Genomic DNA, 12,672 nt, shown 5'->3' with positions numbered 1-12,672 from the left:
CCATCATAGAGAAGTAATTGCAGAGAAATCCTTTGTGTTGTTTCTGTCAGGAGTAACATGCATCTTCATTTATACATAGTGGCTGGTTGGTATGGTAATAACCTGAAATAATCAGATGTCATTGTAGGGGCAAGAACAGTTGTCACCTGGGAAACATGCATTGATAGCTAAAGAGATTCATAAAGAACATGGCAGAGTAAGAGATTTTCTAAATGCTTGATTGTCACTTGGAACAAGTAGTGTACATGACATGAGTTGGATTACTTAGATTTTAATTGAGGACACTCTGTGGCTTCAGAGATATTTTTACATTACAGTTTGATGTTCGAGGCACCTTTTAAAAAAATATATATTTTTATTGATTTCAGAGAGGAAGGGAGAGGGATGAGAGAGAATCATTGATCACTTGCCTCCTGCACGCATCCTACTGGGGATCGAGCCCACAACCTGGGCATGTACCCTTGACTGGAATCGAACACGGGACCCTTTAGTCCACAGGCCAACGCTCTCCACTGAGCCAAACTGGCTAAGGCAAGGCACCTATTTCTTTAATCTAAAGAAAAAGACCTGCAGGCAACAAAGGAAAAACCAAGTAAATAATTCGTTTCATGGCTGGGTGAGCTGCTGCTGTGATGTGTAGCTTATTTTAAAAGCATGTTAGGTGTTATTTATTTCCAGAATTTGTCCACGGTCACACTCAGACTTTAGTCTAATAGACAGTCAGCTGAGGCCAACACACCCCAGTGCAGAGGTTCCTGCTGCCGGATGTGAGCAGCAGCCCTCCTGCCTGCCTGGAAAGCAGATGCACATTGTGTGCAGTGGGACTCCCTGTGACGCAGGTGCAGTGTCAGCCAGTCTGCAAAGACGTGAGCATCAGGAGTGCACGGCGCTGGATCTGGGCCTCAGAGTTACTGCTTTGTAGTCTGTGTTAAAGAACTTGAAATTTGCAGAGAAGATATATTAATCAGGATTCTCCAGAGAAATAGAACCAATAGGATCTGTGTGTCTATCTGTTTGTCCGTCCGTCCATCCATCCATACATAAGAGGAGATATAACAGGAATTGGCTCATGTGATTATGAAGGCCAAGAAGTCCCTAGGTCTGCCTTCTGCAAAGTGGAGGGGCAGGAAAGCCAGGCGTGTCATTCAGTCTAATGCCTGGGACCAGGAGATCTGATGTCTGGAGGCAGGAGCTGACATCACACTCATGCAGAGAAAGTGAATTTGCCCTTTCTCAGCCTTCTTGTTCTGTTTAGGCCTCTAAGGATTGGATGATGTCATCCATACTGGTGAGAGTGATCATTACTCAGTCTGTGGATTCACCTTCACAGACACACCCAGAAACCATGTTTTCCAGCTCTGTACTTAAACCCAGTCCAGTTGACACATGAAATCAACCATCATAGAAGGCAATACTTAAACGAACTAGTTTGAGACAGTATAGAATACTTGATGAGATGATGATAACTAGCATTTCTTAGTGTTGCTCTGTGCTGGGCCTTATCCTGAGCATGTTACATGTGTTTAACTCACATAATCCCTTCACCAGCCCTGTGAGGCCACTACTCTTGCCACCAGGGATCAAGTGGTGGAGCTGGACCCTGAACCTGGCAATGGGGCCCTGATAGAGCGAGGGAGGGATCCAGGAGAAGAGATGTTAGCGTGGACCCCAGTGGGTGGGCTGGGAGGGCTGACCCCCATGCCAGTCTGTCAGGTTTGGGAGACAGCAGGAGGTCTGTTGGCCCGGAGGTGTGGGAAGGGCTTCTCTGGAAGGACTTTGGCAAATAGATATTTTTCTTTCTGTCCCCTCCCTGCCTTCTTCCCTTTCTTCCTTTTTCCCTTCCTTCTGTTATCAAAATTAGTAAGTGCACATACTTAGAGAAAAATATATAAAACATAAAAGTGAAACTGAGAGAATTATCACAAAGGAACATTTTTTAACGCCACCCAGACCGAGAAATGATGAGTTGCCAGCACCCTGAAAACCTTTTGCACCCTCCTAGTCACTCTTTCTTCTGCCTGTTTCCCATTTTTGAATGTTATCTAAGTGGAATCATGCTTTTGTGTTGGCTTTTCATTCACATTTTGTTTGCAAGGCTCCTCACAGGCTGCCAGTCCCTGGAGACACATTGTCGCACTGCAGGTTGTCTCAGCACTGTGGACATACAGGCAGCATCATTCTCTGTGGTGGGGCCGTCAGCGTGCATTGCAGGATGGTAAGCAGCAGCCCTGGCCTCTACTCACTATTGCTAGTAGCACTTCCCAGTTATGACAACCAAAACTGACATTCAGAATATCCCCCGGAGGGTACAGTGCCCACCCGCAGCTGAGACTCACGGCTGTGCAGGATTCCTGTATATCAGCTGGGCCACTTGTCATTCTGATCGCACATTTGGGTTGCTTCTGTCTTACAAATAATGCTGCTCCAAAACTCTGGAACCTGCCTGTGGTAAACATGCATATTTTCCTGTTTGGGGGCACCAATTAGAAATGGAAGTTTGGGATCAATGGAAGTGTATGTCTTCAAACTCTAGTAGCTTATGCTGGGCTGTTCCCAAAGTGGTTGTACCAGGTGTCAATTTTACCAGCAGCATGAATGCCTGCTGTTGTAGGCCTCCGTCCTCAGCCAGTCAGCGGGGGTAGATGTTCCCTCATTGTGGTTTAACGTTATTTTTCTGATGAGTTCTGTGTATGCTTGGCCTTTCGGATACCCTCTTTTGTCAAGTCCTGTTCTACTCTGCTACTACTTTTCTGTTAGGTTGTCTGACTTATTAATTTTTACATTCTGGAATAGGGTCTCAGTTGGTTTTGTAAAAGTTGCACATATATTTTACCACTCCGTGTCTTGCTTTATTTCTCTTAGTGGTGACTTTTGATAAGTCAGAAGTTCTCTTTCATCTGGTAGCCTTCTCTTTCTGCTTTTCGCATTTAGTGGCCATATCTCCCTGACATGTGGTATGCTGTGTGGTAGGGATCAAGTTTAATTTTCTTCCCATATGGATATCTGCAGGCCAGCACATTTATGGGCAGGATTGTCCTTTCCCCAGGCTCCTCAGAGTGGCCTTTGTCCTTTAATAGCATTCCTCACGTTCTTGGGCTCTCCATTCCAGCCCATCACTTTGCATTATCACATCATCTCTTTTAGAGACATACAGGCACTTTCTCTTAATTTTCTTCAAGGATGCCTTTGCTATTGCTGGCTCCTTTCCATGTAATTTTTAGAATCTGTATGTAAAACTCCACAAAGGAAGCTGTTTTGATTTTGATTGAAATTGCATCTGTAGATTAGTTTCAAAAACTGAAATCTTTACAGTGTTGAGACTTTAGTACGTGGCATGATATATCTCCTCACTGATTAGATCTTTCTCTCAATAGTATATTGTTTTCTGCATAGAGATCTTGACTGTCATCTTTCATTAGATTTACTCCTAGCAGCAGTGTTTTCTTCTTTTGAATTCTGTAATTCCTTTGTTCTCTGACACTGGACACTCTTAATCCACTCAAAAGATCTTTATGATTTGCCCCTACTATGTGCAGGCACGGTTCCTGGCACTGGGGATACAGCAGCGAACCAAACAGTTTCAAGCCCTTGTCTTCATGGAGCGGGTGAGTGAAGAGAGACAGTAGAGAAAATAAATTAGAAAACATACAGTGTGTTTTATGATTTTTAATGCTACTGAGAAAAAAAGGCAGGGAAGGGGAATAGGCGGCAGTGTTTGCTCTTGGTTTTATTTTAAGATGTTCACGGAAGGCTACTGAGCAGCTGACTTCGACACAAAGACCTGAAGGCAGTGGGACACTGGCTCCAGGGTTTCTAGGAAAGTATGTTGCCCAGGGGGATGGGCAGTGCGAGAGTTCCGAGGTGGGGGTGGCGCTGCTCTGTTGGAAGAGCAGCAGAGGCCTGTGTGGTGAGAATGGGCCGCTGGTGGAGAGCGGGGGTGAAGGTTTGTTCTGTGTAGTTTGGAAATGCTATTTATGGAATGCAGCTATGTGCGCAGCGTCTTGAGAGACACTTTGATGTGTCTCCTTATTCAGTCTCTACAGTAACCACGTAGACGATTAAACATTCAGTCTACACATGAGAAAACAACGGCTGGCTTTGCTGAAGTGACGGTGGGGAGATGTCAGGTTACATACTTCACCCTGTGAGACACCTTGTCATGGAGATGAACTCGCAGCTCACTTCATATTTCAGTTTATGCATTTAATGCAGTAATTTAGAAAACAAGGATGGTTACCTTGATAAGTAAAGTTAGACCGTTTGTTTTAATTTTAAGAATGACTGAGAACAGAAAGGCCCTGTGAGCATGTGTGAGAGTGTGTCTGAGCTGTGCCTTAGGGAGCCAGGTCAGCTGTCAGGAAATCCTGAGCTTTGTCAGGTTTTCTTTGTGTCAGTGTGAGTGCCTTTTGAGAAATGTGGCATGTGGAGTCAGTGCCTGTGACAAGAGCTATCACAGTGCCATCTCCTTGTCTTCTAGTCCTTAGTTAGCCATAGCTTAATTCCCAGAGTGCCTTTTTTCCTGTCCCATGTTTTCCTCCCCAGTGGGGGTGGTGTGGGGTGGACGGAAGCACCTGTCACCATCCAGGGAAGTCGTGTCTAAAAGCCCCGTTTGGGACCCATAGAGCTAAGTCAGTGGTGATGAGTGTGTGTCTGGAGAATAGGAAGGGGCGTGAGGGGTGGTGGGCGAGGGGGTCTGGGACAGCCACCAGTCACTGAGAGTGCAGAGCTGGGGAGGATATCACCCAGAGGAGTTCTTTGATCAGCTTGTTAAAATTGCATCACTTGTTTATAATTGTTGGTGCCCTGTTAGCATAGCGTCTCCTCCCCTCACCTCTTCTCCCCACGCCCAAAGGACTAAATCTAATACAGACATTCACAGAGAAACCTGTCTACGCACTGTCTGGGAAGAGACGTACATGACCCATTGATTCCGTGTCCAGCCAGACTGTTAGTAGGACGCTTCGTGAGAATACCCCCAATGTCAAGAGGGGACTAAATTCATAAAAAATAGAGGAAAACAACAAGCAGAACATTATTTTATTGGGTTTGATTTGCCTGAGCTTTAATAATGAAATAGTGCTTTTTGAAAAAATGTGTGGTTCTATGTACGTTTTTCAAGAACAGGCAAAACTAAGCGGTGGTGATAGAAATCAGGACATCGGTTGCTGGTAGGTAAGGACTGGCTGGACGGGAAGGCCGTGAGGGAGCTTTGCGGTGCCAAGTGTTCTCGATCTTGTTGGGATGGTTTTTTTCATGGATGTGTACATCTGTCAGAACTTTCTGAATTGTACATAAGATTTGTGCACATCATAACATTCACCCACTTACAGTGCATGATTCATTAGTTTTTAGGGTAATCACAGGGTTGTGCAACCATCATCACCATCATCTAATTTAAGAATGTTTTCATCACTACCATGGAAACCCCCATACCCCTTAGCCATCACTCCCCATTATTTTTTCCACCCAGCCTTTGGAAACCATTAATCTGTTTTCTGTCTCTATGGATTTACCTACTTGGGGCAATTCATAAAATTGAAATTTTATAATATGTAGCTTTTTATGTTTGGCTTCTTTCATTTAGCATGTATTCAAGGATTATCCATTCCTTCTCATTACTGAATAGTATTCCATTGTATAGATGTACCGCATTTTGTTTATCCATTCATCCCTTAGACACTTGTGTTGTTTCCACTTTTAGACTGGGTAAATTGTCAAGTTAAAACTTGGTAAATGCAGGTTGCTGGATGGTGAGCTGTGGTTCAACAATGGATCGCAAGGGGAATTGAAAAAGAGTTTATTAGTCACAGGTCCTGGAGGAGGTACCCTACACACTTGGAGGGGCCACACCAGGAGGTCAGGGCAGAGTGCACACAGGAAGCAGGACCTGGGGCTCATTCATGCCTTTATTAGGGTCTGAGGGTGGAGTGCTTTGAGGTTCCTAGACTAAGACTGGATTCGTCAATTCCAACCAAAAGAGTGGGGTTTGGGTAAGCCCCACAAAGGTCTTATCTAAGGGGCACGTAGGGGAAGCCGCTGGAAGGCAGGGGAGACTGTTGGTCTTAGGATACTGGAGAAATTGTATCAGGACATACGTTTGCTTGTGACTTTCTGAGCTATTATCTAGGACATACCTTGCATGAGGGCCAGTGTTAGTTTAGGGCCCCGCTGGGCAAAACAAAAGGGAAGGTGAGGCAGTAATACCACGGAATAGCTGAGCTACACTCTCAACAGGCTGTTACTGATAAATGCGTCTATGAACACTCCTGTATGAGTTTCTGTGTGACCCGCCGTTCTTTTACAGTAGGTCTGCAGCAGCTTCTCTTAATTTTTCTTAAACAGAGAATGTCTTGAATTCCCCTTCATTTCTGAAGGACATTTTCCCTAAGTAAAGAATTCTGAGTTGACAATTCTTTTGCTTCAACACCTGGAAAATATTGAGTCACTTGCTTCTGACCTCCTTGGTTTCTGATGAGAAACCTAGTATCATTAAATTGTTTTTCTCCTATAAATGAGGTGTCATGCCCTGACTGGTTTGGCTCTGTGGATAGAGCGTCGGCCTGCGGACTCAAGGGCCCCAGGTTCGATTCCAGTCAAGGGCATGTACCTTGGTTGCGGGCACGTCCCCAGTAGGGAATGTGCAGGAGGCAGCTGATCGATGTTTCTCTCTCATCGATGTTTCTAACTCTCTGTCCCTCCCCTTCCCCTTGTAAAAAATCAATAAAATATATTTTTTAAAATGAGGTGTCATTTCTCTCTTGCTGCTTTCAAGACTTTGTCTTTAGTTTTCAGAAGTTTGGCTGTGATGTGTCTTGGCACATATTTCTTAAGGTCTATCCTGTTTGGCGTTTGCTCAGCTTATTGGATCTGTAGGTTTGTATCTGTTGCCAAATAGAGTAAAATCTCAGCCATTATTTCTTGGAGTATTTTCCAGCCCTGCTGACTTTCCCTCTCTTTCCAGAATTGCAAAGACATGAGTGTTCGATTTTTGTCATAGTCCCACTGGACACAGAGGCTCTGTTTTTCCCTGTCATTCAGATTGGGTAATTTCTATTGTCCCATCTTCCAGTTCACTGATTCTTTTCTCCGGCTCCTCCATTCTGTCTCCATCAAGTTTTTAATTTCAGTTATTGTATTTTTCAGTTATAATGTTTCCATTTTGTTCTTTATGTCTTCTATTTCTTTGCTGAGACTTTCTATTTTTTCATCTGTTTCCAGCATGTTAAGAATTTTTGTGGAGGCTCTTGAAAACTCCTGTCAAGTAATCCTGACATCTGTGTCATGTCTGTGTTGGTGGATGCCTTTCTCAGTCAAGTTGCTTTACCCATTTCTAAACCCAAAATTGAGCCATCTGTGGGGATGTTCTCAATCTCAAGTAATTAGGTTTTCCATGGTTGTTTTAAAAGAGAAATTGTATCATTATAACTCAGCATTTGTTAATCTGTGGCCCAAATGAACCTGAGTTCCATGTTATTCTCCCCCTGTACAGTTTGGGTGCTTATATTACAAACCATTTGCCCTTTCCCTTAGTCTGTGTTCCCTTCCAGTGCTGTCACTGAACTGTTTCCTTATGATGATGTCACCGTGAAGTTGTTCCTGTAGGGCTGCACCCTTGACTGCATGTGTCTCATTTATGACCTCCAGTGGCTTGTTTTACTTGGCCCTTTTTAAAGGGCTACACTGCTGTCTCTGCAGCTTGCCTAATTATTTTATTTGTTCAGAAATTTCGTTCTCATTTATATTACATCAGCTTGACCACATAAAATACAATCATCTCATTCATTCAGCAGATATTTGTTGTATTGGAGATAGAGTGATGGGCAAGACAGTCAGGTCTTTGCTTTCCTGTAGCTTTTCAGTGGGGGAGGAGAGAAGATAACTCCATAGAATAATTGGTATTCAGAGAATTAAGACAGGGTGATGGGTGACAGGGTAATTTCATTGGTGGTAAGGGAATGACTCTCTGAAGAGAGAATATTTAAGCTGAAATTGATTCTTTTTTTTGTAGTTTCCATCTCTCTGTTTACATTGTTCTTCTATTCTTGCATTAGAGCCTGTTATGGGCTGAATTGTTGAAAATTCATATGCTAAAGCCCTAACCTACCTAGTATCTCTGATTGTATTTGGAACTAGGGCCTCTAAAAAAGCAATTAAAATGATGCCTTTACAGTGGATCCTAATCCAATCTGACAGGTGTTCTTACAAGAAGAGATTAGGACATAGGAGAGACACCAGGCATGTGTGAGGACAGAGAAAAGGCCATCTGTAGGACAAGGCCTTAGGGAAACCCACCTTGCTGACACACCTTGATCTTGAACTATCAGCCTTCAGAATTGTGAAAAAATATATTTCTATTGTGTTAGCCACCTTGTCTGTACTATTTTGTTTTGGCAGCTGATTAATACAGAGCCCGAAGCATCCTGATTATAGTTATTTTATTTTTAAATATATTTTTATTGATTTTAGAGAGGAAGGGAGAGGGAGAGACAGAAACATCAGTGATGAGTGAGAATCATCGATCAGCTGCCTCCTGCACGCCCCACACTGGGGATCAAGCCCGCAATCGGGATATGCCCTGACCAGGACTTGAACTGTGACCTCCTGGTTCATAGGTTGACTTTCAACCACTGAACCACGCTGGCCAGGCCAGATCATCCTATATAATAAAAGGCTAATATGCAAATCGACTGAACGGCAGAACGACTGGTCACTATGATGCACACTGACCACCAGGGGGAAGATGCTCAATGCAGAAGCTGCCTCTGGTGATCAGTGCGCTCCCACAGGGGGAGCGCAGCTCAGCCAGAAGCTCTGAGCTGGGCTCACGGCTGACGAGCGCGGTGATGATGGCAGGAGTCTCTCCCGCCTCCGTGGCAGTCAGACATCCCCCAAGGGCTCCCGCACTGCAAGAGGGCACAGGCTGAGCTGAGGGAACCCCCCCTTGAGTACGCGAATTTTGTGCACTGTGCCTCTAGTAGTTATTTTAAATCACCTATCTGATAATTCCAAAATCTCTGTCTTATCTGAATGTGGTTCTTATGCCTGGTTTGTCTCTTTAGACTGTGCTTTTTCCTTTTAGTGTGCCTGGTAATTTTTGGTTGAAGGATAGACATTATTTACTGGGTAAATAGGACTTCCGTGTGCGGTTTTATGTTAATCTGGCTAGGGGTTGGGCTGTGTTCTATGGAGGCTCCAGGGGCTTCATATTCCAGTTGTTCTCACCATTTCCCCTGTTTCCTTTGGGTTTCCCTAAGAATTCCTCCTTAGATAGAGTCTGTGCCTTTCAGTCTCCCAGCTATCATCCTTTGTTTTTGTAGTTCCTGTAGTTCTTGTTGTGTGGAGAGACTTTAGTCTCTTCTGGGAAAAAAAAAAAGTTTGTCATGGGAAGCAACCTAGATGTATTTCAGAACAGTCACTCCTCATTGCCCTCTGCCAGACCATGTGAGAACCTTTTGGGGTTCTTGGAGATCAAACCCACAAGAATGTGGAGGTCCCCCTAAGATTGCCTCACCCCCAGAAGTTTCTTACTATCATGGTATTCCATACCCAGCTTCCAGCAGTTTGTCAGAATGATCCTATCCGTTTAGGCTCCAGTGGTTTCTGTCTAGGAAAACTGATGTTGGCTGTCATTACCCTGCAACCTCATTTCAAGAAAAGTCTTTGATTCTCAGTTTATTCCTCTTTTCTTGTTACATGGGTGGGGTGACAGTTTCCAAGCTCTTTACCTATTAGAGTTGAAACTGGACATCCCTGCCCTGCCCAGGGTGCAGCAGGGCTCTCTTTTCTCCTGCCCTAGCCCAGCAGTCCTTACGATGCCCCAAGGGCTCTGATTCAATAGGGAAAGCTCTGGGTGGGCCTTGGTATTGTGGCAGGTCCCAGTGAAGGTTTGCTCAGTCCACTCTTTCCATTCACGTACTTAAAAGGCTTTTTAAGAACAATGCTAAGAAAGAGGTACTGATTTTGAGCCCGGTTCCAGTTACAATATCCAATCAAGAAGCAAAGGCTCCAGGTAGGGAGAAATGATAAGGAGAGCTGGGTCCACCTGGTTAAGGATAAAACTTTGTGTTGGACTGTTGTTTCAGTCTAGCTTTTTAAATGGTTGCTACAATATATGCAGGGCTACTCGGTTCTGTACTTCATGTGGGAAAAGTGGAATACAATGTGAGTGCTGTGGCCTGTGACTCTGGAACTCAGTGTCCTGCACAGATGCCACATCCATATGTGGTTTCTGAGGGATTTGTTGCAGTGAAAGTGTAATAATACCTTTGAAAACAGTGTTGCAAGTGGATAGAATTACCGTCAACAACATGAAAAGCCCTCGTATTTTTCAGCATTTTAAAGTTATGTGGTTGTAATATTTGAAGACGGGATATTACTAAATAGATGACGATTGAGGTTTTTCATGCTGCTCTTATGAGCTAAGTTTTTACATCAAGAATTGATGCAATTTCTAGTTCAGCTCATAATTTTCAAAACTGTCAAATCTGTCATTCAGAAAATTCAAGAACCCTTGAGGGTTAGATTCTACCTCAAGATTAGGAGTTTCATTCTAACCAGAGTGTTACCTCTTGCCCCTAGATCCAGACGCAGAGGTGTGTCTTCATGTTTTGCGACTTGTCCAGTCAGTGGTTCTGGAGCCAGAAGTCTTCTCCAAGTTGGCCTCTGAGCTCCGGAGCTCCCTGCCCCTGCAGCGCATCCTGGCCATGTCCAAGAGCCGCAACCCCCGCCTGCAGGCCGTGGCCCAGGAGCTCCTGGACGACCTCCGAGCTCTGGAGTGTGATGCGTAGACATGTCCCTCCTCCTTCCCAGGTCCCCACTTGGTGTTCTGAACCATCACCGAGGGCCATGTGTTAGAGATGGCCAGATGTTCTTGACTAGAGATGGACGTGAATGAATATGTATCCACACACCTCCCCCTGGGAGTGAAGGTACTTGTGGGTGGTGAGTTAATCTTGCCAAGGGGAGCCCGAGAAAGAACCCATCCTGTCGCAGCAGCCATGTCAGCTGTGCTGGCTTCTTAGAGGGCTCCTGCTGCTCAGGGGACTTTCTGAGACCTGTGAGTCCCCCCAAAATGGGAGATGAAGTAACCACCAGCCCTGAGATACATTTAATTGAAAAACAGTTCATTCTTTCTCTAGTAATTATAACTAATGCCCCAAATGCAAGTTTACCTTTAAACTTTTGGTGACTTGCTAGTTCACATGCCATTGGACATTTTAGTTCTATATTTTTGTGCCTCTTTTATTTTTGAATAAAGAAAGTCAGAAGAATCATTGATGTGCTCCAACTATTGTTTTTTGAAATATTACAAACTTGAATTGGGAAGCTGTATCTGACAATGATTGGTAGGAGAACTCTCCTTGCATTGTTCTGGGTCCTTTATAAACTCAGAATAAAGCCCACTGTTTCATATAACAAATACCATGAAAAGGGCCTCCAGGATTGAAACGCATGCAGTGTAATGATGTACACTAGTGTGTACCAGAGTCCCCGCACCACAGGTTTCCTTCTCGTCTGCATCTAGGCCACTGGCAAGAACGAAGGAGGATGCACTTCACTTCCCATAGACACCACCACGTGTGAGAGTGGGAGTGCATCTGTATCCCTCCTTAAGGTCACGCCAGGGAACGCGTTCACACCTCTCTTCTGGTGCTGCTGCCTTCAGCATGACACTGCGGCTGTGGGCTCCGGGTGTCCTGTGTGAGCAAAAACCCCTGCAGGTGTCCCTTACCGTGGCAGCCTCAGGTACGTTTATAAGCAGTTTCTACTGTGTGGCATTTTAGGATAATTTCATTTTTCTTTTAAGTAGACTTTTGTAGGCAATGTGTGGTTTATGGCCGAGGCTGAATGAAGGAGCTTAAGGGAAGGCTCAGTTGCTTGAATTTCACGAGCCAGCATATTGTGAAACATTAGCTCATCAGAGCCAGAGAAAAGTTGTAAAAAGCAATTTAAAATTCATGGAGGCAGAAATTGGTCCATCTGTGCTGCATGGGCCTGATTATTGGTGAATAAAATTGAGGATGTGTTTTTGTACGTTTTCTAGCATGGTATCATTTCTGTTTTGGTTGTTTGATAAGGTAATGGGAGCTAACTAATGTAATTAGTTTGTGCTGCCTCTAGACACAGGATTTTTTCTTGCTGAAGTGGGGTCAGTGGTGTATGGAGAGAAATGACACTGGGCCCAAGCTGTGAATGTTTGTAGTTTAGCTAGTTAGTAGATAGATGAGATTAAGAAGGAAGTGCTAAGGATAGCAAGAGTTCTTACTGAAAACTCCTACATGAAGGAACATGACAAATACATATTTTGAATGTATATCTCAGGAAAAGTACTTAAGGTCAGTTTCAAGGAGTGACTAGCCTTTCTTTTTTTTAAAAGAAAAAAAAAAAATTTTAGCCGCAACTGGTTTGGCTCAATGGATGGAGCGTCGGCCTGCGGACTGAGGGGTCCCAAGTTCGGTTCCGGTCAAGGGCATGTGCCTAGGTTGTGGGCACATTCCCAGTGGGGGATATGCAGGAGGCAGCTGATCGATGTTTCTCTCTCATCGATATTTCTAACTCTCTATCCCTCTCCCTTCCTCTCTGAAAAACCAATGAAATATATTTTAAAATATATATATATATATATATATTACTGATTTTTTACAGAGAGAAATAGAGAGTTAGAAACATCGA

General features: G+C 44.1%; 1 protein-coding gene across 1 annotated transcript in view; it reads left to right on the top strand.

Annotated features, from left to right (window-relative positions):
* HSF2BP (heat shock transcription factor 2 binding protein) overlaps window positions 1-11,270 on the top strand; it is a gene marked incomplete at its 5' end in the record, with an annotated part of 66,343 nt that extends 55,073 nt beyond the window's left edge. Inside the window, one exon of the mRNA XM_081087957.1 lies at window positions 10,579-11,270. Coding sequence (XP_080944083.1) covers window positions 10,579-10,787 — 209 coding nt within the window. The 3' untranslated portion in view covers window positions 10,788-11,270. The remainder of the gene's footprint in view (window positions 1-10,578) is intronic.
* Between the last annotated feature and the right edge of the window lie 1,402 nt (window positions 11,271-12,672).

This window comes from Myotis nattereri (genome assembly GCF_964212035.1).
Source record: "Myotis nattereri genome assembly, chromosome: 3".
NCBI lineage: Eukaryota > Metazoa > Chordata > Mammalia > Chiroptera > Vespertilionidae > Myotis > Myotis nattereri.
This window is presented reverse-complemented; position numbering and strand designations above follow the sequence as displayed.